General features: G+C 48.6%; 1 protein-coding gene across 2 annotated transcripts in view; it reads right to left on the bottom strand.

The window, feature by feature from the left end:
- Nucleotides 1–27,747, bottom strand: part of CAPZB (capping actin protein of muscle Z-line subunit beta) — a 133,900-nt gene that overhangs the window by 53,880 nt on the left and 52,273 nt on the right. For both annotated transcript variants that reach the window (XM_033114324.1, XM_033114325.1), the window contains exon 2: nt 17,440–17,529. In XM_033114324.1, the coding sequence (XP_032970215.1) occupies nt 17,440–17,529 (90 nt within the window). The remainder of the gene's footprint in view (nt 1–17,439; nt 17,530–27,747) is intronic.

Below are 27,747 nucleotides of genomic sequence, written 5' to 3' on the forward strand. Positions count from 1 at the left end.
CACGAGGGAGGAGAAGGCCGTGACCGCAGGAGCTTCTCCCCTGAATTCCATGCTCAAATTTAAAGTTCTTGGGAAGTTTCTTCATTTGCATCCAGAACCCAAATTACTTCTCTTCCAGGATGATTTCCTGCCCCTTGGAGCCCCCACCCCAGTTCTACTCACTGAAAAGCAGTCCAGCCTCTCTCCTGCCCATGGCACAGATCTCTATCCACTGCCGCGGGGACGTCCCCTTCATTTACCTGAGACCTCCTCACTGGCAGTTAGCACACCATCAGGAACCGCAGGCTCCCGCCAGGCAGCCGTTGGGCTCACAGGCTCCTCTACACCGGCCCGCGTTCCCGGCCTGTTTCGAATGTCGGGGAAAGCAGGCTGAGCTCTCCTTAAGTGTTTTTCATCTACTTCCCAACCAGATGTGCTCTCAGGGCACTCCTCATCCAGGGCCAGTGCCTGCCAACCTGCGCACGGCTTCCCGGCAGCTCTCGGAAAGGAACTGCCTCCTGCCTCTTGTGGTCCTGGGGAAGTGGAATCTCTCTCCAACTCACTTTGATGTCTCACCAACCAGAAAGTAGGACCTAACTCAGAGAGCTACTCTGCAGACCTCCGAGCTTTCATACAACACTGCTCTCTCGGGTCCACCAGGAACAGGATGCCATACAGCTCCTGAAATGCTGGAGCTAGACCGATCTCCTACTCACAAATTCCATTAGGGCAAGCCCAAGGAAGGGGTCTTTGTGCGTTTCAGATGAATTATGCCTCCCAGTCCCAGCTGACAAGAATCAAGTATCTACTTCATCTTGGAAGAGCTTAGCTTCCTGCTGCAGTACCCTGATCCTGCTGACATCGTATCCCTTCTAAGGACTTCCCTGGCTTTGTAGTAAGTCCTTCCACTAAACAGAACCATGGGAGAATGACACTCTTCTCATTTTGCCCAGAGTGCAACCCACACGATACAACAGCACAGACATCCGGAGCACCCATGGCCATCTCTCAATGCCATGGTGAGACACACACATCATGGGTAACAAAAAAAATGACCAAAGAACATTTGCACCAACAAGTCCAAAGAGACTTACATTTCCTATGCACAGGCAGAATAAAAACTGAAAAGAAAAAAAAAAACCTTTCCCAAACATGAGTGAGGGCTTTCAAAGAGACCTGCTGAGTAGCAAACATTTTGGAAAGATGGAATTTTAAACACAAACACAAAAGGGCAGAAATTTGAGGCGGAAGAGCTATGCACACAGCTGGGAGGCCCTTCAACGAGGGAAAGAGCTGCAGAGCCCATGGAGCATGGGCAAGTCTCCGCAACGGAAAGAATGTGGAAACCAGTGGGGGAACCAACAAGTTCGCATTCTGCTTGACACTCCCCAAGAACGAAGGCCGCCTTGTCCTGTGCCACCTTTTCTGTAGTCCCAGAGAGCTCTTAAAGCAACAGAAGATGACCACCTGGCCTGGGAAGAAGGCAGGCTGGATTTCCTCCTTCCTAAGGGTCTTCCCACAGCATGCAGGAAAGCTCTTCTGCCAAGGTGTTTTTAAAGCAGAAACACAATTCAGGGGGAAAAACTAAACAACGCCTCAGACCTAGGGACTGCATTTTTCGTTTGCATGTATTACATGGCACTCGATGAATATTTCCAACAGAAACATCCTGCACACAGGCAGATGACCTGTAATAAAAGAGAAAAACGACATCCCCCTGCTCCAGCCAGAGGGAACACTTGTCTATTTGACTCCCAAGTGTTGAAAGCGGAAGCCGTGGTTTTCCCCAAACAGCCGACACCAACATGGATACTCTTCTTTTAGGGACGTCATGACGTTCAGTGCACGTTTGTACACAATCTTTTTAAATAGGCAATTTAACTCTGCTTTGGAGGATACCCTGGGTCTCCTAGCAGTTATGAGATGAGTCACCCAATTTTAAGTTATAAGGGTAAGAAAGATGAGGCACAGACTCTGCCCCCCTCTCCTCCACTAAAATCTAAGAGCAGGAAAAATGGAAAGTTGGGAGTTTGCTTTGGGTTCCCTCGGGAGCAGCAGCTGTTACCGACTAGAGCTGCGAAAGAGGCACCAGGACTTGACAGAGAGCCTGGATGATCTGATTCGGAAAGTCCAAGGTCCCTGTGAGATCAGACAAGATAAAGGCAGGTGGCACTGGCAGCTCCATAAAGCACCGGTCTCTACACAGCCAACAAGGTCATTGTCTCCCAGCAAAAGGACTGAGGGGGGCTTTTCCCGAGGGAGGAGGCACATGGCGTAATCCAGGAAAAAGGTACATTTCTCAGCTCTGATCTTAAAATTGCTGATAATCAGTCAATCTCTGTCCTTCCCTTATCCATCTAGGAAGTCTGAGTGGCAACTAACGACTGATTCTCAGCAAACTGGAGCACGTGCCTACGGTAGTACCTGCTTGTTGGCAAGGGACTCACGGGCCTGAACCAAGGCCCAAAGCTTACCGGCATCAATCTCAGGTTGTAACCTGGACAGAAACACCCTGCTCCTACTCAGTCTTTGCCCAGCCAGCTCCCTTCCTACCACTCTCTCAGGGGGTGTCTCAGGCCTCACCTGTACCAAACAGCTTGCTTTCCCTGAAACCCACCCACCAAAGGGGCACTTGGTGTCTCCACGGAGCCTCCATAGCGCTGGGCTCCTCTCTACTGGAATCCTGGTATCACATTGCTCTGGGTATGTCTCCTCCTAGGAGCTCTTTAAAGACACAAATATCATCTTACTCAGCACTCTGACCCAGTGCTTCGGCTCAGGCTGCAGCACTCAGCGGGCGCTTGAGCATGCCTTCAGGGCTGCCCATTACCTGCCACACGCTGGGGATACAACGGTGAACAAAGCAGACAAGGTCCCTGCCCTCAGACAGCTTAACAGGCAGCGAAAGAGTCACATAATTAAGCACTTCCAACTGAGAGTTAAGGTGAGTGCCACAGCTAGGGTGACACAGTGGGGCAGGGTGGGGAGTGAGGCAGGTGTGAAGACTGGCAGAGCCGGTGTGGAGACGTGTCCCCAGTAAAGGGGGCAGCTCGTACAAAGATCCAACAAGACAGGGCATGGGGCTTTGGAAGACTCTTCGGCAGGTCAGTGTGTCCCTGGGGCAGAGGGGCGCTGGGGGAGGCAGGAGGGGTGGGCAGGGCCAGATCAAAAGTTCTGAAACACAGATTGTTCTCTGGGCTCGATCCTGATGACCGTGTGCGCCATGAAGGGCCATGAGGGGTCACGATCGGGGCTGCATTTCACAAAGGTTACTCTGGCTGCAGAGCGGGAGATGGGGTGGGTGTGCGACTACAGGCAGGGAGCGCCAGCGGCTGCTTGGACAAACCACTCATCCATCTGCAGCAGGGCAGTAGCAATAAACATTCACTGAACTGCTCTAAAATGAGGATCAATGCACCTGCCCCGACAGCCTAGATGGGAGTGGGCGGCATCCTTCAAAAGTGACCACTTTGAGCACCTGGAGCCATGTCTCCACCGACCTCCAAGGGCGTGAGCTGCACCCCGCGCCCCGGGGCCTGCCTCTCTCCTGGACTCCCAGATGCAGTTCTTACACATGTCGCGTGCCCAGCTTAACGCCTTCGCTGTCAAGACCCAAGCGGTAAAGTACTAGAGGTGACGGCATTAGAGCCCGCTTGTCCAGGTGAGGACATCTGAGCAGCCTCACGGCCCATTCCTGGCTGGAGGACAGCATCATGTCCAGCGCCTGATAAGAAGCATTCGCCCATTGACCCAGCCCAACAGGAAAACGGAGGCCACTGCGGAGGGCCCACTCCGCCTGAAAAGGACCGCCAGACTGTAATGGGAAAGGCAAAGAATTCAAGCGGCTCTGGGTCCGGAATTTCTCGTCCATCCCACCAACCACATGCTGTCGGAACGCCCAGAAGGCAAGTTCGCCACCATCTGTTCTTCAGCGCGGTGGTGAGCATCGAGCCACCGAGCCCTCGTTTGCACGCAACGCTGCACTAAGCACTTTACCCGTGTTATTTCCTTTAATCCTTACCACTGCCCTCTTGGGGAATTAAGATGAATTCGTAATTCTCTCAGTTGTACAGACGAGGAAACCGAGGCACAGAGAACCTGAGTAGCCTACGCAAGGTCATCCAGTTATTCAGGGCACACCCACACCCAAGTAACTCACGACTCGACTCAGGTGATCTGAGACTGACAGTGATTTACTGCCGTTCCACGTACCAGCTGAGTCGGGGCTCAGGGCTCCCTCCCCAGCAGCATCTCGGTCCCTTTCATGTCTCTGCCTCAGGTTACATAGCTTAGAAAGTCCAACACAGACTTTGGAGATGAGCAGGTCTGCTGGATCATGAGCTGGTATTTATGTAGCACCAACGACGTGACACTGTGCAGGGTCTGGGGCCACGACGGGCATCCCGACATTCCACAGGTGCTTTGAAGCCACAGGACCCCTCGGTGCTAATCACACCCAATTAGCGCACACAAGGAACAGGTCGTGCTCTGAGCCAAGCCCTGCTGAGCGACACAGCCTGGAGACTGGGCTGCCCCTAACATGCAGTGTTTAGGAGGAAGGTCCATGACACAGGCATGCACGTGTGGGGAAGAGATGGCCAACGACTCCAGGTGCCTGCTACTCATCTCTATGCAGACCGAGTGAGGGGAAAACCCACCTGCGTGAAGGACGATCATTCCCCGTCTGGGGCGAATCTCCTAAAGGCTTTCGTTCTGAACCTGGAGTGTTGTTTTAGCTTCCAGGCAACAGTACTTAAGTGTGCCTGTACACTCCAGAAAGAGCAGAGGGACATTAACGGTAATTAACTCTCCTCTGGACTTGGCTCGAATCTCTCCTCCAAGTGGCCCGCTGTTAGATACTGACTCCAAAGCTTCCATCGGACCAAACTCCTACCACCACCATCTGTAACATCAATTCCGGACTTAGCTCGAAGGTTTCAATTACATAAAGGGTAACAGGCCCACCAAGACCCGAAAGTCTGGAGCTTCACAAATGCTCTTCATACAGAGCAGCGGTATGCTCCCCTTCTCCTGCACAGCAGGGGCCTGGAGTTTGGTCAGTGACCAGGGCCGGGGTGCGGGAGGGGCAGGGAGACAGTGCCGAAGGCCCCGGACGGCCCCTTCCTGAGGCTTGGCAGAGGCAGGTCCTTGCGTGTTGTGATTGACAGGGTCTCTAATGACCCTTAATTGTGAGTGCGACAGGCCCAGGAAGGCAGCACCACATGCGGCAAAGGGGCAACCCAAAACCGTCTGACTAATGAATGAAGTGTCTGGCCTGATGAGGGCCAACGACCCAAAAAAGGAAGGGGGCGGACGAATCCTTGCTCACCCTGCCCCCTTTGAAAGCTCTGACTCCTTGATAAACACAAGGGGAAGCTCTGGGTTTGCTGGAAGGCACTCCACCTCCAACTGCCCAACAGAAAAAAGAACAGGGACGGCGATGCGGCTTGGTGGCGGCAGCCTGGCCATGGGGGTCACGTGATCGTTACCATGGATGCTTCTGTCTCCTTCAGCATTTCATCTTTAACAACAAAAGGCCAGAACAGGACACCCTTTCAGCGTGGGAAAGGGAGCGCTACACTCCACGAAGACTGAGTAACTTCTTGCTGGCACTAGTTTTGTGACGCTATGTGCATGTAGACTCAGCCGTCACGAGGAGAAAGCTGTTCCTGGAGAGGCTGTGGGCAGACAAGCATGGGAGAATAGGCGGCTGAGTCAGACGGGCCTGGGGGTGACCCCGACTCTGCTCTTTACTAACGAGCTGTGCTATCTGACCAACTCATTAAACCTCACTCAGTCGGCTCACCCGAAAAATGGGGACAGAAGACTAGTTTTGTGGGGTGCGGTTTACATAAATATGCAAAAGGTCTAGAACAGTATCTGGCGTCTTGACAGTTGTCACTGAAACTCCGGGAGGCCAGCAGGGCTTTTATTCATTTGCACAATGGCTACAATAGGCTTGTGCAAGTCTGATGTGACCTCAGAACGCCCTGCAGACAGGCGGCAGCTTTACACACAGTCTTTAGTTCTCAAGGTCAGTGTCATCACGCCATCTCCTAGATGACAAGACGGAGGCTCAGCTCTCACAGCTAGGGCGTAATGAAGATGAGAGGTAAGTTCGGCCTGGCCTTTCGATTCCACGGTGCTCAAGCAACCATGTCACATCCCAATGCTCCTAAGCAGACATTTCAGGCAAACAATCTCAGGCTAAGAGTTACCCTACAAACACCCAACCAAGAATTACAGAACCTGATCCACCAAATACACCGAAACAGGCTTCTTGAACCTGAGAGGAGTGCAGGTGGGTGGACGGGGACCATTAAACAACCAATCTGCTTCCATGAATGTGCAAAATAAGTGGGCGCTCCGCTTCCAGCCCACCCCAAACTTCTCCTTCTTGGCTCCGGCACATCAGAGGCATTTTCTGCAGCGTGGCTGTGCACCAGTAGTAGGAGGTAAGGTGCTAAAGCAGCCTCCCCGTCACGAGAGACACTCAGGAGACGCCGGCGGGGGAGGAGGACCACTACTGGGTGACTGTACAAGACCCTCAGACGTGGACCTGGGGGCTGCAATGGCAGTGTGGAGAGGACGGGGAGATCAGAGATGTGGGTTCTAAACAGAAACGAGAGACTAGCAGTCTTGATAAGATGGAAGTGCAAAGTGAATCAAAGTGAAGGCCCGAGAAAGCAGGAAACTGGACACCAGAAAGGGTCCTGAGGGCTCATGGTTCACAGGTGGCCTGTCCTGGGTGATACAGGTACCTGTGTGGTACCTCTGGACGGCTGAAGGCGATGAAGTCAAGTGACCTGTGAGGCTACAGTGTCAGCTGACTTGTCCCCGGACACTGAGATCAACCTTAAGACCCATCCTTACCTTGTCAGCCATCCAACCACCCTGTTTAGCACTTTCAAAGAACTCGGGGTGATAACTGGGAGCAGTTATGCCTTCAGGGAACCGAAGCAGGGAGGAGAGAGCCTCCTAAAGCCATCAGGAAGAGGAGGGAAAGACCCACAGCATCCAGGGAGCCCGCCCCCTGCAGGGCAGAACAGGAAGCATGCTCGATTACCCCCATCTCTGCAGAATGACAAATGTTGTTAGAGTCATGAAACCAGTCAGCTGCAGCGTGACTCACCTCCTCTACTTGCTCTGGGGTGGTAGGCGGTGGCGTTTCCCAGCTTCCTGTGCAGGGATCCCAACCTTGACAGTCCAGGGAAGGCAGGGGGCCAGTTTTCATGGCCATCTAAAATGTCTCAATGGAGGGCCTTCTAATCTCCTCCCTTTCGGGTTAAATAAACCAAGTCTTTACAATAGTGCACACTGGGTTATAAACCCCGCCTATGAAAGTCAAGGCCGGGGCTGGTTCACCTGTGAAAACACAGTCAGGAAGGCTGCCTGGGGCGTCAGGGCACAGCTCCTAGGCAGGCAGAACCCAGGGGTTAACCAACCGGTCATAGGAAGCCAGTGAAGGTAATAAAAGCATCAGCTAGCATATATTAAGCACCTGTTTTACCCGTACATGGTAGCACTTTATATACATTCTCAAATCCTGGCAACTGCCCCAGGAATTCAATTTTCTTCTCCTGATCTTGCGTATCAGAGGAAACTCTGGAGGTGAAGTGACCCGTCTGAGGTCTCAAAGCTGGAAGGCCACAGAGGGGCGATTCAAGGCCCAGTTGGCCTGGCTCTGCCCACCGCACTGCACGTAATGGAGTACTCCAGGGTAATGTCGCCAGGGTAACGGGGACAGACCCAGGAAAACCTGCCAGGGGCCCCGGCCTGCTGGGCTCTCTCCAAAGATTCACCAGACAGGGCAGTTCTGTGGTCACAGACCGGAGAGAACCCGATGCTGCCTCTGCCAGCAAAAAGGGATCCTGAAACTAGTGACCTCAGTAGCAGGGTGGGTATCCATGGTGACTTCTTTCAGTTCTCAGCAACAGAACTCTGCCACCGAGGCCATCCGGCCCTCACTTCACAGCAGAGCCAGAGACCCAGAGGGACCTGTGATCACAAAGCAGGTGAGTGGCAGACCCAAAGCTACAACTCGGGTTTCCTGACTTCCAATAAGGTTGGTTTAATGCACACAATGCTTTTTTTTCCCACCGATCTTCTCCTCTCCCTACTTAAGGAGACAGAAGTTTTCTGAGTAGTTCTCTATTTGACAAAAACAAGGAAAGCTATGTTTCTTTCTATGCCATTTTATCAACAGTTATGAAAATTTAAAACTTGGCTAACCATACTTAGGGACGTTTGCCAAAAGGTGTTTAGAATTCAGGTCACCTGATGTATATAGGTTATGAACCTTCCCAGGAAACCAATGTTTTCCAAAGTGGATTGCATGAAAGTGAGTAGAGAAATGCAGGGGTAAAGAAAAATGGGTCTTTTAACTGCAGGACTTCTCAGAACCTTTCCTGTGACAATATGATGGTGAAGTTCCTAGAGGGTAATGAGTGTGTGCCTTGCTCCTTCAATGGCTCACTGTCTTTGTTCCTCAAGAGATTCAGTATCAAGGTGAGCTGACCAACTTCATGAAAGTCAGGAAAAGCACAGGTTGCGTCCAGGGGATACAATCCATCCACTGAGCCGAAAGAGGCGTCATCAGTGGAGAATTTTCCACCCTATCTTGTTTCGTTTTACACTTCTGACTAGTAAGGACAAAAAGATGTGCTAGACATGCGCACTGCGTCCTGTGTGCATCACCTGTCTGTGTACCTGCCTCCCTGCCCCATCATCGTCTTCCTACTTTGGTCACTGGTGGAGGCCCCAGCACACAGTGGCTGAGGACCTCAAGTCAGACTGCTTGGGTTCAAAGCTTGGCTCCACCACTACCTGATAACCTTGGATAAGCTGCCGAAGCCCCTTTTTCTTCTATCTCGGAAGGTGTTTTCGGAAGATTTTAGGAGATTCGTTCTTTGCCATAAGCTGCAAATATTTTTCAGTTTGTTCTCTGACTTTTTATTTCGTTTAATTTTTTTAACTTAAATTTGCATATATCAAAAGCCATCATTTGGGTATTAGCTTCCCTGCCTCATAAAGGTCTTCCCCATCTCAACATCAAATATCACCTATGTTTTCCCTCTGGTTCTTTCCTGTTCGTTTAATAGTACTTCTTTAATTCATTAGGAGTATGGATACATGCTGGGCAATAGCTATTTAGCTTGTTTTCCTTCAAAGTTCTTAGTTGTTTCCATTTCACTGAATAATCCATTATTTTCTCACAGTGAAATATGAACATCACTTGCACTACATATCCTGGGTTCTTACGTTACTAGGCCTGTTTCTGATCCATCTGACGCCATTCGCTCTGCCCTCGGTTCAGAGCTCTGCAGTGTCTTCATGCACGGCCCTCTTGCTCCGCGGGGAATTTATTCCCAGGGAGTATGTGGTTCTGCTGTTACCAGTGGGATCTTGTCCTCGCAGCCCCTAGCATCCTACATATTCTAACCGGTTTCTGCTGGGATGTATGCTGACTTTGTACATCTGATTTAAAGGCAGATACCTTCTCGACCCATCCTGTTAGGTCTTGTAGCGTTAAGAACTTGCTTTACCTACAATTTTTAGATTTGCTTTATTTACTGAAAGAAGAAATAGTGACACACTACTTGTGTTTGGGCAGAATGCTTCTTGAAAGAGCACCTCTTCCGCCCCAAAAAATACACCTACAATGTAGTGGTGCTGGGGGACAGCGGAAGTCAGCTGAAGGGGTCACCTCTGCGGTGCAGTTCCGATCGAGCCCACTGTCCTCACAGCCAGGCCAGGGAAATCGGGCAGCAGTTTCTTGGCTCCTCAGGCTCTGACGAACCTTCGTATCACGAGGCAGCAAGAGAGGGTCAGTCTTCTTTCCTGAGCTACTTACAAGTTCCTGCCCTTATGGTGACTACCCTGCCCTTATCACAAATTTCTTTTATAGTTTTACCTTAAAAAATGACTGATCTTTAGCAGGACATAGGAGAAGGGCCATATTGTAATGTTTTCATTTTTTAAGTCAGTCCTTCAGTGGGCAACACATTGGAGTCAGCAGCTGGGTTTGACTTTCCCCTGAGACCACACATCAGGTGTGGGACTCAGTTTCCTTGTCTACAAAAGGGGATCCTCCCAACCCACTTTACAAAGTGGCTCTGAAGATTAGATGAGATGGTGGATGAAATGCACTAGTAACGAGGCCCGTATATATTAATGCCTCTGACAGCTGATGGGCAGCCATTAAAGCTATTTATTTTTCCATGTCATTCATTGAAAAAGATTTAATGAAGAATGAAAAGAGGGAAAAGTCAAATTCTAAATTTGAGACAAAAGAAAAAATAGTTTCCATTTTGAACTTTATAAACAATCTTTGAATAACAAAAGTGTACTGGGTGGTTCATATGAAAGGTGGCGGGAGGGGGTCTTTCAAATGACCCAGCTTTGGAGAATTTCAAGCCCCTGGCCATTATGGGTTACTGCTCAGGACCAGTGGACAGATCATTAGTCTCCTGGAAATAGTCTTTGCTCCCCGAGAAACACGCGCGCGCGCGCGCGCGCACACACACAGCAAATGATGCCCATACTTTTCTCCTTCATTCACTGGATTTCAAGTTTTAATTTTCTGAACTCCTCCCGCAGGAGGCAATTCATCTCATTCTTATTTGAATCAAATGTGGTCTATTATTCTGCATATAATAGAATTTATGAGAACTTCAAATAACTTCTGGCCGTATCTCGGGGGGGAGCAGGTCAGGTGAGGGTACCCCAGGAAGCCCCATTGCCTCTTTCTAAGCAAATCAGCCATTTCATCTTAGTTTAAAGGGCTGCTGCCAAACTGCCACCTTGACACAAATCAGAGGCTGCACCATTAGGTGGCAGGGTCCTCGCCTCAGCCGCAGGGTGGGATCAAGCAAGGCCCCCTCTCTGGAGAGGCAGTCCTGGGCGGGGAGCAGAGGGCCAGTTCAGCTCCCGCGTCCAGGGAGCCCAAGGAGCCCAGGGGTCTGCTTTCTCCCTCTCATGCTTTAGTCACCACAGCTGCAGTCCATTCAAAGAGCAAATGCTTGCATGAAAAGGCTCACCACAACTTTCCAAGGAATGGAGTTCATTAAAATACTGCTGGAGGCCCTTGGCTGGAATGCCTCTTCCCCTTGTAAAAGGGGAACTGCAGCACAGTGTCGCCTGTAGGAAAGCTCAGAATAAGCTCAGAAACAGCAGTACGACAGCGACTGTGCAGGGCTTCTTGCATAATTACCAATTATTCAAGCCATTCCCCTGCTTCTGCTCCAGAGACAGTATCTGGACCAGGACAGAATACCTCCTGATAAGCCCTCCAACAAGTCAGGTTCCCCCACCTCCAACAGAAACCCACGGGCACTTCCCTAGGTACCAGCAAATGGGGTGCAGCATAGACCCCTCCTTGGGAGTCTTGGCAGGGCTACAGAGCAGGCCACGGCTCGACAGGCACCAGCTGTGTGCGTCATGGGGGGGGTGTCCCCCTCCCCTCTGGGAGGCCCAGTCACAGAGCCCAGCTAAGCATCTCCAAACAAACCCCCAGTGCACCAGTGAGCTATGGCAAAGCCATGTCCCCAGGGGGACAGAGCCCAACTTCCTGGAGCATCAACTTGACTCAAGGCTTTGGTGGAAAAAGCATTCTTTTTATATTAAAATGTCTTTCATATGGGCGTGGTATGAATTGGAACACAATTTTTACAAAAAAACAAAAACACAAAATTCTCTACTGGAGGCAGACACTCTTGGACTTGCAGCCCCCTAAACTCCAAACATTTCTATCTGCTCTCCTCTACTGTCAGAGACTTTGGGGAAAGAATCTGAGAAGCACTAAGAGGCCAGGTGAAAGGCGGCCAGGAATGCATCAGAGGAGAGGGCAAAAGTCATTGCTAGCTGGGCACAAGGATTCAAGAGCCTAGAACCCTTTTACTCAAAAGCAAAGACAAATAAACACGCCTGCTATGTATCTGTTCCTTAGATAACAGGGTGCAAAGCTGGCCGTGGCCAAGTCTTCCTTCTTCCAGAAGAATCTTCCCTGAATCCCATTAAGTGCCAGCCCCATGGAGCGAGCCCTTCCTCTTGTACCCCAGCACCGAGCAGTGTCCGGCACATACATGTTAAACACAGAACGAGTGACTCAGTCCTGCAGCTCCCGGTGGTCCTTGTGAAGACCAATGGGCTGACAGGGCATTCTTATCGTGAGCACGTTTTAGGACCCCTGCATTTTTTTCCTCTCTGTGGAAGGGGAGCCAAGGAATAAAGGCGGCATTTCTTCCCAAGGTTGAGCACAGTGCCTCACACACAGGCGGTGCTCGGTCAATGTGCACTGAGCCCATTACTTTTCACCTACTTCAGCTAAGACCCCTTTGGAAAGAAGACGACATTTTAAACGTTGCCTTTGAAATCGAGGGAAAACAACGCTGGTATGAGACTGTTTGAAATGTGATGACAATGGGGAAACAAGGAAAGAAAACACAAGCCTGCTGGCACTCTTGAACACAGATAAACTAGATCACATCTGGCCTCCAAGACCCCCAAGGGCAGGGGCAGCGTCTTGGGTCCCCAGGCCTAGCATGTCTCCACCACATGGGGACAGAACCGCAGTTGTGATGCCTCAATTCCACACAGCTGTCACTGGACAAATAATTGCCAGGTTTCATTGGTTCAACTATTAGAGACTGACAACTGAGTAACAATGCTTAGCAGAAATCAGATAACCAGCAATATTAATGAACTATTAAATATAACATGAGCCTTGATTTTACCAGTCACGTGTGGGAGCTTGGCTCCGCAAGGTGGTTCTTGGAATCGGAGGCAGTGAGGGCTCCACTCAGTGCTCCCAGAACCCCAGTGTCTGGGTGTAGCCCGGGCCCTCCAGTCTGAACATGTCAAGACCTCACACTCCTTTGCATGTTCCTCGCTACCCGAACTCAGGGGACAAGGTCTGTGAGCTGTTCCAGGAAACGTGCTGCTGAGGCTGGCAGGGCAAAGCCCTTTCTATTTCTGGAGGCCAATTCTGGCTGCTAAAAAGAGGAATTTGCTGAAATGAAGACTGCTCAAGTTATCAACTGCCCGGTCAGAGAATCGGATGTCTCTTTCACCTTCCTCCCGCCGCCTAGCCGGGATGGCTGGGTTGCTTTCCCAGTGCAGGTGTCTATCCCCTTGCTTGAGTCAAGTCTGGGGACACCCAAGAGACGGGCCTTTGGGCGACAATAGTGAAGAAGACAGAAGGAATCCAAAAAATGAACTGACCAGAGCAGCGACTTTTCTGCCTGGTTAAGCAGACTGAGGGCTATTTTGGGGTTGCTCTTAAAAAGGCAAAGGATGGAGGGCCGGCTGGGTGCCAATTTGCAGCAACAAACTCCTTCCTCAGCTCAGGGCTTCAAATATACCCCGGTATTGCTGCCAGTGTGCAGAGCCAAGCCACAGAAGGGCAAAGTTTAGGAAGCCAAGGGAGCATCTTACCATCATGGGATTCCTGGCCCACAGGGCCGTGTGGGTATTTTTGAAACAGCTTAACAACGGGTTTCGGCTGGCTTCACTCTAGTACAATGGGATTAATGTGTAATAAAACGATGTTCTGGCCATCTGCACAGGGAGGTCATTTCCCACCAATCAGAGTATGCGCTATAATCCCAAGGCAGCAAAAGCTCTGATGCTGGAAAGACAAGAAAAGCAGCAAGCTGATCTGGCATGATAAATTGGGCTGCCCTGGCCTCGCTGCCAAGCACAGGCCACGCTTCTCGGTACTACCACTCTGTAGCGGGACCACTGGTGGGCCGGGTACGTTCCCCTGCAGTCTCTGGCTCCAACATGGAAGCGAGGCCATTCCCTTCACGGGGAATGCTGGCAAATCCTAACATTCTGTTAGTCTTCAAGTTGGAGACTTTCCTTGAAAACAGCCACACACACACCCCCTCCCCCATTAGTTTAGGCAGGTGAGCCTGGGAGGAGTGACTGCAATTTGCACCCAGCAGTGCAGTGGAGGCTCTGAAAACACCAGACTGATCCCAGATGACATGAAACAAAGGCCTGGAGACACTGCTTCTAGAAGGACCCCTAACAGTGTGAGTGTTCTGAAATTACAGCTTTGGGAAGAAACTGAAACTGCAAGTGAACTTCAGAGCCACGGCAGTACATGCAGCATGGACCAACTCTTACAAGAATACGAGAATTCTGCAAATCCTCTTTAAAAGAATAAAAGTGAATCTGTCATTCCCAGGGAAAACTGAAGAAAAATAGCAGCGATTAAAGAAAAACATTCAAAGAAGTAATTTCCAGGACGGGTCACACAGATCCAGTCCAAGTGTCCCTTACGCACCAGCGTGTGAAGCAAGGACCTTGAAGCAAGACTATGAATCAAGAAGGGGCTTCTGAAGCTCGTCAATACAGTGTTAGTGAGGCACGCTTCCCCAGATTCTAATTTGGAGAAAAGTCATGACCCACTTCCTTTCTGACATTCATCATACTTCAAATTAAAAAATGAACGAGACCACCGATTGATTCCCCAGTCCATTCTGGAGGATGGGGACCCACTATGGCCTCTTGCTCAGCCTTAGCGGGCAGACGGGGCCCGAGGCCTCCAAACCACCCACCGGCGCAGGGACGTCAGCACCTTCCCAGCCTCCCCGTGAAGCAACAGACAAAAGTGAACTGTGACCCTCAGCGGCCTGGCTCCGAGGAGGGAATGTCCTGCAAGTCTCTAGGTGTTTTCGTTTTTTAACTATGTGAATTTTAAATTATTCTCCATAACACATCTAGGTTTTAATATTTTAAATTATTAATGAATTCAATTATTTAACCCTTTCCCCCCAAATGGGTCAGACTGATACACGAGGAAGACGTACCACATTTCATCTGTAGCTCTGCGTTTAAATGACTGGACCTAACGGTACCCAGCAGTTACCCCAGCAGGAGAAACCGGGTTTCCTGGTGCTACTTATCCTCACCACCCTGACTCCTTCCTCAGAGTCTAAATAATCTTAAAAAGGGGAGGAGGTCACATGTACACCACGAAAACTCGAGGAACTGGTAACACAAATGGAAGCCTCCAGCTCAGTCCCGGGCACGTGGCAGCTATTCAACCAATGGTAGCCATGGACACCCCACACCTGCCTCCATGCCGTCTCCAGCCACACTGTCCAGAAGACGAAGTTAACAGTGGGAAAGCAGTGCACTCCGAAGTCACCTACAGGATGCCACATCCCACGTCACACATCAGGGACAGATACAGTGCGGCACTTCAACCTGGGTCCCAGTACCCCCTGCAAGCCCAGCCTCAGGGCTGCTCTGTCACCCAGCACGGGCCACGGTGGAAGACGGCTCACCATCAGCGCTGTGATTCCCTGCCGAGTCCAAGTACAACTGGCACGTGCAGCCAAGGAAGCAGCTGACCAGGTTCCCATAAAAGCCGCAATGTGCACGTCTCTGGAATAAAGAGTGACGAGGGACTCACAGAGAAAATACACAGCTGTAGTAAAACCCTTCAGTTGCCATAAGAACAAAATAGCCCGTTCAACACCAAGAGTCTACTGAGAAAAACTTGCTCATCATTTACTTCCATGTTTGGTTTATTTCTAAGACACAGTAATAGCTAAATTGGCAAACTAAACTTAAACTCAGCCAAGCACACTTTCACGCTGAGGTTAAAAGAAAAAGACGTGTCTGCAGCTGACCAAATTAGGGATCTGAGCATACCTTCAGCTTTTGCCCACCTCGTCCATACACGATCACCCAGAAATCTCTGAGAAAACCAGTGACACACGGCACTGCCACACTGCACCCCGAAGTGTTGCCCCATGGGATAAGGACAGGCGCTGCATGCAAAGCTCAGTTAAGGGGGACAATGGTGACAATGACCACACATCAAGTTCAAACCCTCCTGGCTTTCAAGGACACTTCCTACCTACATAACTTTACGTTTCATGATTTCTCAGCAAAGACTGTTTTCTCCGACCGCCATACCCACAACTCACATTTCCCACGCACGGCCAAATTCTACACAAAATCAGATCTCACCAATCCAATGTTTAAAAATCAAGGTAGTTCCCATAAAATTCCAAATACATGGCTCCTCCAGAAAAATCTGAAAACCAGCAACAGACGAGCATCAAGTGACCGGAGGAAAGGGACCACTGTCCTCGGAGATGGGGCCTTCCGGCCAAACTCCCTTTTTCACACCAAGTCCACTGCAGGGATTTACGTCACCTCCCTGGCTCTTGGTTTGTGATCCTGGGTCCTGGCCATACAGCATGTTCAGCTGAACCACAGTCAACCTTCTATTCTTTAATACTCATCCAAAAGATCTATCTGTCCAGCCAGGAGCCATCCCACTTCCACCACAAGCACCTGTCGCTGGCTTTCTTGTTAGGGCCATTTATCTCAAGAAACCTCCTCCTCTCCTCACTTCCTGAGTTATTACATGTGAAAACTATAGCGAGTTCACAACTCCTTCAAGAGGTGCCACTCGGGCTCACACAGCTGCCTCTCAACCAGGATTCGTGTCCTTAGAAATACAGAACTCGTCGTGCTCTGGACCTTCCAGGCTGCTGGGAATGACACGAGTCTCCTGCAGCAATCTCTTTTTCTAGTAAAATTGTTCTGAATTCATACAATGAAATGAAATATATCACTACAGCATAGGAACACGTTTTCAGACCACTATTTTAGAAGATACCTTACTGATGAACCATGGGTGGTGACCGATAATTACATCCAAAACGACATGGGACACAGGAAAAGAAGCGAGGACCAGACTCGGGGACCCAGGTTCCAGAGCCCAAACTCACTGGCCAAATGATGCAGTAACTCCGCTGGCCTCTTGGGGCTTTTTATTTTATTTTTAATTCCGTTCACTATTTCCCATAGCTTTCTAGATGTTTTGGAATACTTTGAGCATCTTCAAGTAATACTATGGTGCCAGTTAACCGGAGGCATCATTTTGAAACCAATCATTTTGAATCTTCAAAGAGAATTACGTATTGAACAATAAATGTGATGAGCTCTTCAGAAGCCTGTCTTTTGTGTTTTATGCTGTTTAAGGCTAGAAGGGAAGCCACTGAAGCATTTTACAGGGTAGACTTTCAGAGTGCTTCGGCTAGAGAAACTTCAACAGAGAGGCTAACAGAAATAGAGCCCGGTACCACCCTGCTGCACTTCACACGCCTGCTGGATGTGTGTGGCCTCCTGTTCTCCGTGCCTAAAGGTGAGCGTCTAGAAACGGAAAACAGAGCAGCGGGGAAAGGGGACAGATTGTAATCAATTTCAGAACTCCTATTTTGGGCTTTATTAACAGGTGGTGCTGAAATTAAAACACCCATGTGAAACTCATGTTCTCCCTGTCTGGAGGGCATCTCGTAACCTAGTGAAGGTGTCTGGCTGGAGAGGGAGAAGGTTTCTGGTGTATTGTGAATTCTGCATGGAAAAAGGTGCACAAAAGCAACCCGTGACGAGCCCCAGCCCCAGATGAAGCCACACGAACAAGGCACGTACCAGGTCGATCAGGTCGCTGAGGTTCTTCTCGATTTGCTGTGGAGGCAGGCGCCTCATTAAGTCCAAGGCACAATCCAGCTGCTGGTCACTCTGTGAAAGGAGGAGCAGAAGAAGTGTCTGAGTCATTCTGCCAACAGAAACACCAAATCCCCTTCTAACAACCTTCCCTGCGGTTTCAGCTTGCCCAGGATATTCTAAGACCAAACAGGCCCACGGCGGGCCCTCTGACTGCTAGTCTCTCTCTGAGAGCAGGGTCAACGTCAAGAGGGGGCATCCACGACACGCAGAAAAGTGGGAAGCAGGCCAGAGCTCAGAAAGCAGCCCTGTTCTACCCACATCTCGAAGCCTTACTGGCTTTCCTTCTCCAACTCAGCAGACCACGGGAGACGCAGATGTGTTAACTCCCAACTGGTTCTGCAATGAGCGTGCTCGAATAGCATATTAGGCTTTACCCTTCGCTGTAACCTGGATCTGAACAGGTCACATCCAGTCACATCACCAGGCCAGGTTCCTTGATGAGCTCCAAGACAGGGACAAAGCCGGGCAAAAAAGAAGTGGCGAGGAGCACGCAAAGGGTAAGTGCTTCAGCCATTCATTCACCTGAAGCTCGGTACATGATCGCAGGTGCCAGGTCCTTGTAAAATTGAGCAAAACCTCAACCACTTACAGCCAAGAGATCACTCGGGCTGGCAGAGTGGACTAGCAGGCCACACATTGGGGTCAATGCTGTCGCAGGGGCCTGGGAGAATAAAGGGAACCCTCCTTTTGCTGAGCACCTTCTTTAATCTATGCCCTGTGTGCTTCACGTACTCTCCTTATTTAATGTTCGTGCTGCAAACAGTCACTGAGAGCCACCAGAAATATGTAATAAATAACGGAGGGAGGGAGGCATGAATTGAGTGGGGGCAAGACTGGTCAAGTGTAAAGTCCAGTCAGTGCAGAGTGGGCTGTAACACACGGCCAGGCCTCAGGAGGAACAACAGGAAATAAGGCGAGTAAGGTGGGCCGGGTGAAATGGCGAAGACTCTTCAGTGCACATAAGGCACACGGAGTCCCCACACAACAAATCGGAGGCACTGTCTCATCGGTATCCTGCCTCTGCTCTGCTCAGACCAATGTCGGGATACTTAAAAGCCAGAAATCAACAAGCTAAACAATCTTCATAAAATACACAAAGTAATCCTGGAAATGGCTCGTCGGGCTGTAATGAAATATACATAATCTATGAATATGACCATTTACTCTCTAAGTATCTTAACTTTAAACAGGCTGTGGGATAAGGACCCACGTTATAGTCACCAAACACGTAACACGTTAAGTTAACCGGAAGCCATTTCATCTTTCAGGTAACTGATACGGCACGTACATCAGGCTGTTTTTCAAAAGGGAGAAAACAAAGCCTTGTCCCATAATTATATGGTTATCAGTGACAATTTATTCTGGGCACAAAACAAAGTAGCTCCCCTGCAAAGAAACACACATACACACACACACACACACACACACACACGAAACCTCGTAGCACTTGTTTTGCTTAGTGAAACATTCTAGCGCCCATGAATTCCCTTCTCGTGCCAGCCCAGGCTATGGTGACATGGGTCTTGCCCGCTGGCATGGGAAGACATTTTACCACCACCTGTAGGGTCGAGAACACAGATTAGCTGACTGGACACCAGAGAGACTGATACTCAGCTCCCCGTTCTGCCATTCATTCACTTGCGACCTTGGGTATAACTTCTTAGCCTCTACAAGCCTTTAATTATAGGGTTGTTGCAACGATTTAGTGAAGACCTGAGAACTTTTAACACATAGTGGTATGTGTTTGGAGTATTTTCTGTATGTATGTAAATACATGTTCTAGGAAAACATTTTAAAACATATTTTATAACATTCGCCCCCCTCAACCCAACCCTGAAGTCTTTCCTGTCGCTCTAAATCGGAGCTCGGTGTTCAAACTCCACAAATAGTCTTATGTCCCCTTGGCCATGTAAGAATAGAAAACCCTAAATGATTCAAGTCAAACTAGTTAAAAGGTGTAAACGAAGGGGCAAAGACCTTAACAGCCATCTCACCAAAGAAGAGACACAGGTGGTCAATAACCACCTGAAATAGTGCTCACCATGGGCCACCACAGAAATGCACATGAACAATGTGACACCCTCACACACCTATTGGAACGGCCCAAATCCACAACACTGATGACACCGAATGCTGACAAAAGCATGTGAGCAACAGGAGCTCTGACTCCCGGCTGCTGGGGATGCAGCATGGTGCAGCCACTTTCAAAGATAGTTTGGTGGTTTCTTACAAAACTAAACACACTCTGACTTTATAATCCAATAATAGCACTCCTATAGGAACTGAAAACTTGTGTCCACGCAAAAGCCTGCACACAAATGTTTACGGCAGCTTTATTCAGAACTGCCGAAACTTGGAAGCAACCAAAATGTCCTTCAGTAGGTGAATGGATAGACAAACCATGGTACATCCAGACAATGGAATCATATTCAGTGCTAAAAATAAATGAGCTATCGAGCCATGAAAAGGCATATTACTAAGTGAAAAAAGCCAATCTGAAAAGGTGACATACTGTGTGATTCCAACTATATGACATTCTGAAACAGACAAAACTACAAAGACAGTAAAAAGATCACTGGTCGCCAAGGGTTGGAGGAGGGAGAGGGATGAAAAGGCAGAGCACAGAGGATTTTCAGGGCAGTATAACTGCCCTATGTGACACTGTAATGGTGGGCATGTCGTCATACATTTGTCCAAACCCACAGAATGTACACCACCAAGAGTGAACCTTAATGGACACTATGGATTTTGAGTAACTGAGAGGTGTCAGTGTACGTTCACCAGCTGTAACTCCGGTGGGGGGTGCTCACAGCGGGGGGACCATGCATGTGTGAGGGCATGGATTACATGGGCAGCCTCTGGACCATTTGCTCAATTTTGCTGTGAGCCTAAAAGTGCTCTAAAAAATTAAGTCTATTAAAATAAAAAAGTGTGAGCTAATTGTTTCTCCACGGGGGTTGATTCTGCCCTCCCCACAAGCTCCCAGGAAACATCTGGCAATGTTTGGAGACCATTTTGGTTGTCACCACTGGGAGAGGAGAAGCTACTGGCACCTAATGGGCAGGGAGCAGGGATGCTTCTAAACGTCCTGCGATGTGCAGGACAGACGCCAACAACCTGGCTCAAAATGTCAACAGAGTCAAGCTTGAGAATCCCTGGTTTAAAACAATCAGTTTTGGGGACTGCAGACTCTCAGGCTCTAATCAAAGCTAAGACCCCAGAAAATTACACACACAATTCTAATTCACAGACCACTCAAAACCCCTAAAAACTCTGGTCTTTGGAAATATTCTCAACTTGGAAAGCAACAATCTTCCTGAGAACTAAAATACGAATTTAGACATAAGTAAGCCTACCCTGTTTCCTCAAAAATAAGACCTAGCTGGACCATCAGCTCTAATGCGTCTTTTGGAGCAAAGATTAATATAAGACTTTTATATTATATTATATTTTATGACCTGGTCTTATGTTATAGTAAAATAAGACCAGGTCTTGTATTAACTTTTGCTTCAAAAGAAGCATTAGAGCTGATTGTCCGACTAGGTCTTATTTTCGGGGAAACACAGTAGCTACACTGATACTTTTATCCAGAACATACTAGGATTCAGAAGGGATTGACTAGAAGCTGAGCAGTATATTATCTAGGAAAAATAAAGTCCTAACTTGACCAGAGAAAGTCAACATGAAAAGACACTGTTTTAACCCTTCCATGGAGCCTGTTCTCCCCCCGCCCCCCCGAACCTCAGTACGCTGATCACAGTCTCACCTCCCAAGGGGGCCGGCAGCATAAATGCTTCCTTCCAGACAGTCCTCTGACTGCATCTAGCGGAAAGCACTAAACTACTATTGCAAAATGGTCTAACTGGTATTTTGCATTAATCCCAATTTATCTTAAGTGGAAATAATACTTCACTACAAAATTCTAAGGCTAAGGACATCTAATTTTCATTAAATTAGTAAATGACTAAAAGCTTCCCATAAGCCCAGCAACATGGGCAAGTTTAATGATAGCTTGTAAAAAGTTAAAATTAGTGTTCACTGCAGCCTTTTGCTTGGGAGTCATCCCAAATCCTGAGGGGTCCAAACAGGAAACAGCACAAGAAATGAGGAAAATACAGATGGCCTACAGCTCCACGCAACAACATGAAAGGCCCCAGAAACAGAATGATGGCGGGGGTGGGGAAACAAATCCCAGTGCTACCCAGGATCTTGCCCCTTTTACAAACCTTAAAAACAAGCAATACCGAACTGTTATTTAGACATAAACACACACACTGTGTGTTTTATACTATAGCAAGGCTTTTATTCTCATTGGCCAAGACAAGGGAACGATAAATACGAAACTCAGTAGTTTTAAGGGGAAAAGGCACTCGGGGAAGATGAGAGTGGTCATTCATCTAGCTCTCTGATGAGAGGTGGTGGGTTCAAGGGCATTCATAACATCATGATGCTTAAACTTACATATGTTAGTATGTTCCTTTATGGTTATCAGACACCTACACTTTTTTTTTTTGAGTTGCTTTTTGTGTATGGTGAAAGCCTGGGGTCCAGTTTCCCCAACACCATTTATTGAGGAGACTATCCTTGTTTCCCCATTGTGTATTCTTGGCTCCTCTGTCATAAATTAATTGACCATATATGCATGGGTTTATTTCTGGGCTATCAATTCTGCTTGTCCTTGTTTCACTTCAGTAAGTATTTTTTAAAGGTAATAAAAAAAAAATTCAAACAAGAGCAAGCAAAGACAGGAACTGGGATTCGTGAGTTCAGAGTCCAAGGTCTGCCCTGTCACGGAACATCTGTGAGCCTTAGGCTGCTCACTTAATCTCGTGGCCCGGGAGTTGGGCTAGAGGGCCTCTAGGAGTCCTTCTAGATGGACTGACACTATATCCTACAGCAAGTGCAGAGGTACCCACAGCCGCTGCAGGCCTGCAACTATGTTTCAACTCAACAATCCTGCACTGAGTGCTGACCCTCCAGGAACCATCCACAGGTAAGCCAATAATCACGACCCAACGACAAAGTGTGATGTGTGCAAGAACGGGACAGAGGTGCAGAGGCGAGCACAGCCCGTAACACACTGATCTGCACTGCTTCACGTACCAGTTCTTCTCCTACGAGTTCCCACTCTGGTTACTTCTAACCAATGGCTTTCTATTTACTTCATATACTGTCAGCCCGTGACTAAGGGCTCTCCACGTTAACGGTTTCTTCCAAATCCGAACTGATCCTAGACACTTCATAAAATGCACTTTACCATTTCCACCTTCCACTGGTGGTGTTTTCTAGGTTGAAAGATAAACAGAAAAATAATGACCACTTCACTTCATGCTCCAGAATTCTTTGCCCGTTCGGTTACTCATTCGATAATTATTTGAGGGTTTCCTAGGTAACAAGCACTGTTTCTGATGCTGAAGGGTGAACATAACAAAGTTGCTGTCTTCAGGAACTTATGCTGTAGTTAAAATCTATTAGGGGGGTTGGGGGAATCCTTGGGGATGGGTGGGGGGGATGAGTCCTTGTTAAGATGTCAAAGAATGAGGAGAGGACAGTTACCCCACTTTAGGCTGGTGAGGCTCCAAGGGCTTGGTTTAGGTTTTTGGGGGTTTTGTTTTGTTTTGAAGTATATAAACAGAGCTAGGGAATATCTCACTTTCTGCTCGTTTTGCACAGGACTCAAAGACAACCACAAACTGCCTAAATCACCCTACAACAGAGAAAGCAACTGAATACAGACCAGAACAGTTTTTCAGAGTATGTCAAATAAAACACTATGGCTTAAAAAGCCTCCTAAGGCATTTTTGGACACCTGATAGTGGTATCTGTCATCCGAATGCAGTAAAACTATTAAATGAACTAAGAGGGCAAAGGCTAATCTGGAAATTACCATCGAATAAAATGTATTCAGTCCCTAGGTGGGGACGCAAAGAACAGGACATGTCCCAGCCTGGGATCAGTCCAAAGTTTAATACAACACACACGCCAATCCACAAAAATGAAGAATGTCACAGTAAACGAACACGCTAAGTGGTACAGAGAGCCTCAGAAGACTTCTCAGAAGAGGGGGTGCATGAGCTGGCTTTGACGGGCTGAGGAGGAGGGTCCCAGACAGGCGGGCGGGGCCTTTGCAGACAGTAGGTACAGGGAGCAGAGCACCCACAGGCCCCATGAGCGAGGGGCGCTCAGGAGGAAGACGACGCAGCGGAGCGTGACCCTTGTCAGGAAGGATCTACACGAAGGCCAGAAGACCCCACACCGCTCAGGGGGCAGTGCCCTTCTGAGGAGGCTGCAGGGCCCCAGAGAGCTTCCGGCCTCGGCTCAGAACCTCACTTCTCCCGAGTTGTGCTTTTCTCTACTTTACAGGGAAGGCTTCTAAGTGCCATGTGGTTTGGCCTTTAAAACGTTAAAATCTCCTTCTCCAGAAGGGCTGAGGAGCCCCTGAAGGTTTTCCCACAGAGGAATGACAGGGATATTGTGTCTTAGAAAGGGAAGCAGTTTACATTTTCCCAAATTGGCCATAACAAGCTTTCTCACCCAACGTGCCCCTCTCACAATGTGAGTCTGATATTCCTCCCACTGAGGGGCGGAGTCTATGTCCCCTCCCCTTGGAAGGGGAGAGTTTTTGTGACTGTTTCTATCAACAGAGATCAATGGAACTGATTCTCTGTGACTTCTGAGGCCAAGCCATAAAAGGTGATTCATCTTCTGTCTTCCTTGCTGAACCCTCACGCCTGGAGTCCCAAGCTGCAAGGTGAACAGTTCAACGACCCTAAGGCCACCATGCTGGGAGGAAGACCAACCTAGCCCACACAGAAAAGCCCATGAAGACACCCTGAGACCCTGTGAAGTGAGACCCCTGGCCAGGCCCTAGGTGCTCCAGGCCCCCAGGGTTCCAGCTGTAGCTGTGTGACCGCAACAGCACAAGATCCCAAGCCAGAACCACCCAGCCAGGGACCTTCTGAATCGCTGGCCCAAGAAACCATTGGAGATGATGAAATGATTACTGCTCCTTTAAGTCACTAGGTTTGGGGGTGATTTTGTTAGATGGCAGCAGTAACTGATACTGATGGGTGCCTCTGGTGACTGCAGGGAGACAGTCCGACCCGAGCTGGGGCTGGGGGCGAGAGGGCCTGCAGAGGGGCTTCTTTGCAGCCAGGGCTCTGACTGTAGGATGGAGGGTGTTGGGGGTGGGGAAGGTCAAAGACTTGAACAGGCAGGACAGCAGGACAAGGTTACTTCCTGGAAATGAGAGGCTGTCCCCAAATTCTGAGATGACGCTTCTGGCGGGACCACCTGCTAGAAGGTGATGCCACAGTCTCATCAGCATGCATATGGTCTGCGTGTGCGTTTTAAAGACACTGTTTGTAATTTCAAGGACAAGCAGTAACTCCAACTGCTCGAATTTCTGAGCAGACGTCCTGCTTCGACTGCTCTCATGACTGCTTTTATGGCAGGTCTGTACTGAATAGCATCTGTCTATACATAAACAAGCAGCGAAAGCTTCAAGGCCTTTACAGCTGGTTCTGAAGTTCCTCGGGACCTTCCCTGTTTACATTCCCAACAGGCTTAGCAAATACTTCACAGACAACACAAAGGTAAACTTCACTGGAGCCCGGGCTGATTTATCACCAACTTAGGGAGTCTAACTTAACCGTGATTTGTCTTGTATAACCTGTGACCCAACAAGCAACTGTTTAAACGCTGACTCTGTTTTGTGCCAGGGGCCGGGGACTCAGGAACGATTTGTGCTGGGGGCTACCTGGAGACAGATCCACTGGCCAACCCAGCCAACGACTCAGCTGTAGGTCACTCTGGAAGGAGGCACAGTTTGTATTAATAAGAAGAAAGTGTCTCTTCCGCTGCCTGCCCTTGGGTGAAGGCTCCGGGAGGGGTGCAGTGATGACAGCCGCACAGGGATGGAGATGGCTCAGCAAGCAAACACAGCATTCCCTCTGGATGACTTCGTTCCCACGGGAAAATCCAATACCCTATATCAAGTGAATCAAAGTCACAGTGAAAGTTCACTTGGCCGGTCAAGCCTGCTTCGACCTTTTGGGGTCGACTGTGTATCATCATCGCTGGGTCAGTGTCATCTTTGTAAAACCGAGGTGAAAACTGCTCTACATCAAATTAACCGTTTCACCGTGAACAACTGGGTGGCTGAGTCATCGTCATTTTGATCACCATGAACACATAATCGCTTTATTAGTCTCTGCTTTAAAAGAATTCTGCCAGGATCATGGAAATTTAGATCGGGACTTCCCGAACCCATCTAAATCCTGCCCGCTCAGTCTCATTTTACTGAGCGATGCGGTTCAGAGAGCAGCTCTGCAAGGTCACAGGCAGTGGCACTCAGCACCGGCACCCGTATCTTTATGTTGAGAGGTTTTCTACTCCACACACTGGATTCAGTCACTGAGCAACTGTGTGAGTGATGGAAGGGCCCTGGGGACACAGCCGCACTGCTCAGACATGGTCCCCCCCCTTCAAGGGGCTCTGACGCTTCCGGAAGAAGACAGCCAGAAACAACGGCAGAAGGACTGTGCCAGTTTGAACGTGCCAGTCACTCCATTGGCTCCGAGGAGCTGGGAACTCTTTCTAGTGGCTATTCCAGAGAACCAAAATACCAACCTTGTTTCAATCCTACGAGATGGTGGCCTGTGCTTTTACACAGAGGACAAAGCAGTGAACACAATCCAACCATTTCTCATTGGCTGAGGGACACTGCTAGAAGTATCCACTCCTGGAACATGGCCCTGTGTCTGCTTTTTAAATTTTTTGCCTGCTTTTTAAATTTTTTGTCTGTCAAGCCGTCAGCTACACTCCTCATCTAATGTGTTGCTTCTAATCTACTATGGGTTGAGAAATTAGAAACCTATGCTTTGAAAAGAACTTTAAGAGAAGGAATCAACTGCAAGTCCCTAATGTGGGGACCAGCGTTACAGTCCACCAGTTTCTGAGCACGATGACTGTGTGTGTGTGTGTGTGTGTGTGTTTAGGGCCCAGAGCTTTCATCCTTCTCTCAAAGAAGTCTAAGACTCCCAAGGCACAGATGTGCTCTAATAAAAATTCCTATTCTCCCACTTGACCTGCGGGGTGGAACTAAGAAAGTCACCACTTAATCCCTTGGAGCCTCACTTTTCTGTTTTTTTAATTAAAGCTTATTGGGGTGACAATTGTTAGTAAAGTTACATAGATTTCAGGTGTACATTTCTGTATTACATCATCTATAAATCCCGTTGTGTGTTCACCACCCAGAGTCAGTTCCCCTTCCATCACCATATATTTGATCCCCCTTACCCTCATCTCCCACCCCCCATCCCCCTTACCCTCTGGTAAACACTAAACTATTGTCTGTGTCTATGAGTTTTTGTTTCTCATTTGTTTGTCTTGTTTTTTTGTTGTTTTTGGTTTATATACCACACATCAGTGAAATCATATAGTTCTCTTGCTTTTTCTGTCTGACTTATTTCGCTTAGCATTATACTCTCAAAATCCATCCATGTTGTCACAAATGGTCCTATAAGATCTTTTCTTACTGCCGAATAGTATTCCATTGTGTATATATACCACGACTTCTTTATCCATTCATCTATCAAAGGACATTTTGGTTGTTTCTATGTCTTGGCCACTGTAAATAAAGCTGCAATGAACATTGCAGCACACGTGTGTTTACAGATAAATGTTTTCAGATTTTTTGGGTAGATACCCAGGAGAGGGATTGCTGGGTCATATGGTAATTCTATTTGTAATTTTTTGAGGAACCTCCACGCTGCCTTCCATAGCGGCTGCACCAGTCTGCATTCCCACCAACAGTGTATGAGGGTTCCTTTTTCTCCACAGCCTCTCTAACACTTGTTACTATTTGTCTTGTTGATGATAGTCATTCTGACTGGGGTGAGGTGGTATCTCATTGTGGTTTTTATTTGCGTTTCTCTGATGATTAGTGATGTTGAGCATTTTTTTTTTTTTTAAAGATGTTATTGGGGAAGGGGAACAAGACTTTATTGGGGAACAGTATGTACTTCCAGGCCTTTTTTCCAAGTCAAATTGTTGTCCTTTCAATCTTAGTTGTGGAGGGTACCATTCAGGTTCAAGTTGTCCTTTCAGTCTTAGTTGTGGAGGGCGCAGCTCAGCTCCAGGTCCAGTTGCCGTTTCTAGTTGCAGGGGCGCAGCCCATCCCCACCATCCCTTGTGGGACTCGAGGAGTTGAACCGGCAACCTTGTGGT

Source organism: Rhinolophus ferrumequinum, chromosome 9 (genome assembly GCF_004115265.2).
Source record: "Rhinolophus ferrumequinum isolate MPI-CBG mRhiFer1 chromosome 9, mRhiFer1_v1.p, whole genome shotgun sequence".
NCBI classification, from domain to species: domain Eukaryota; kingdom Metazoa; phylum Chordata; class Mammalia; order Chiroptera; family Rhinolophidae; genus Rhinolophus; species Rhinolophus ferrumequinum.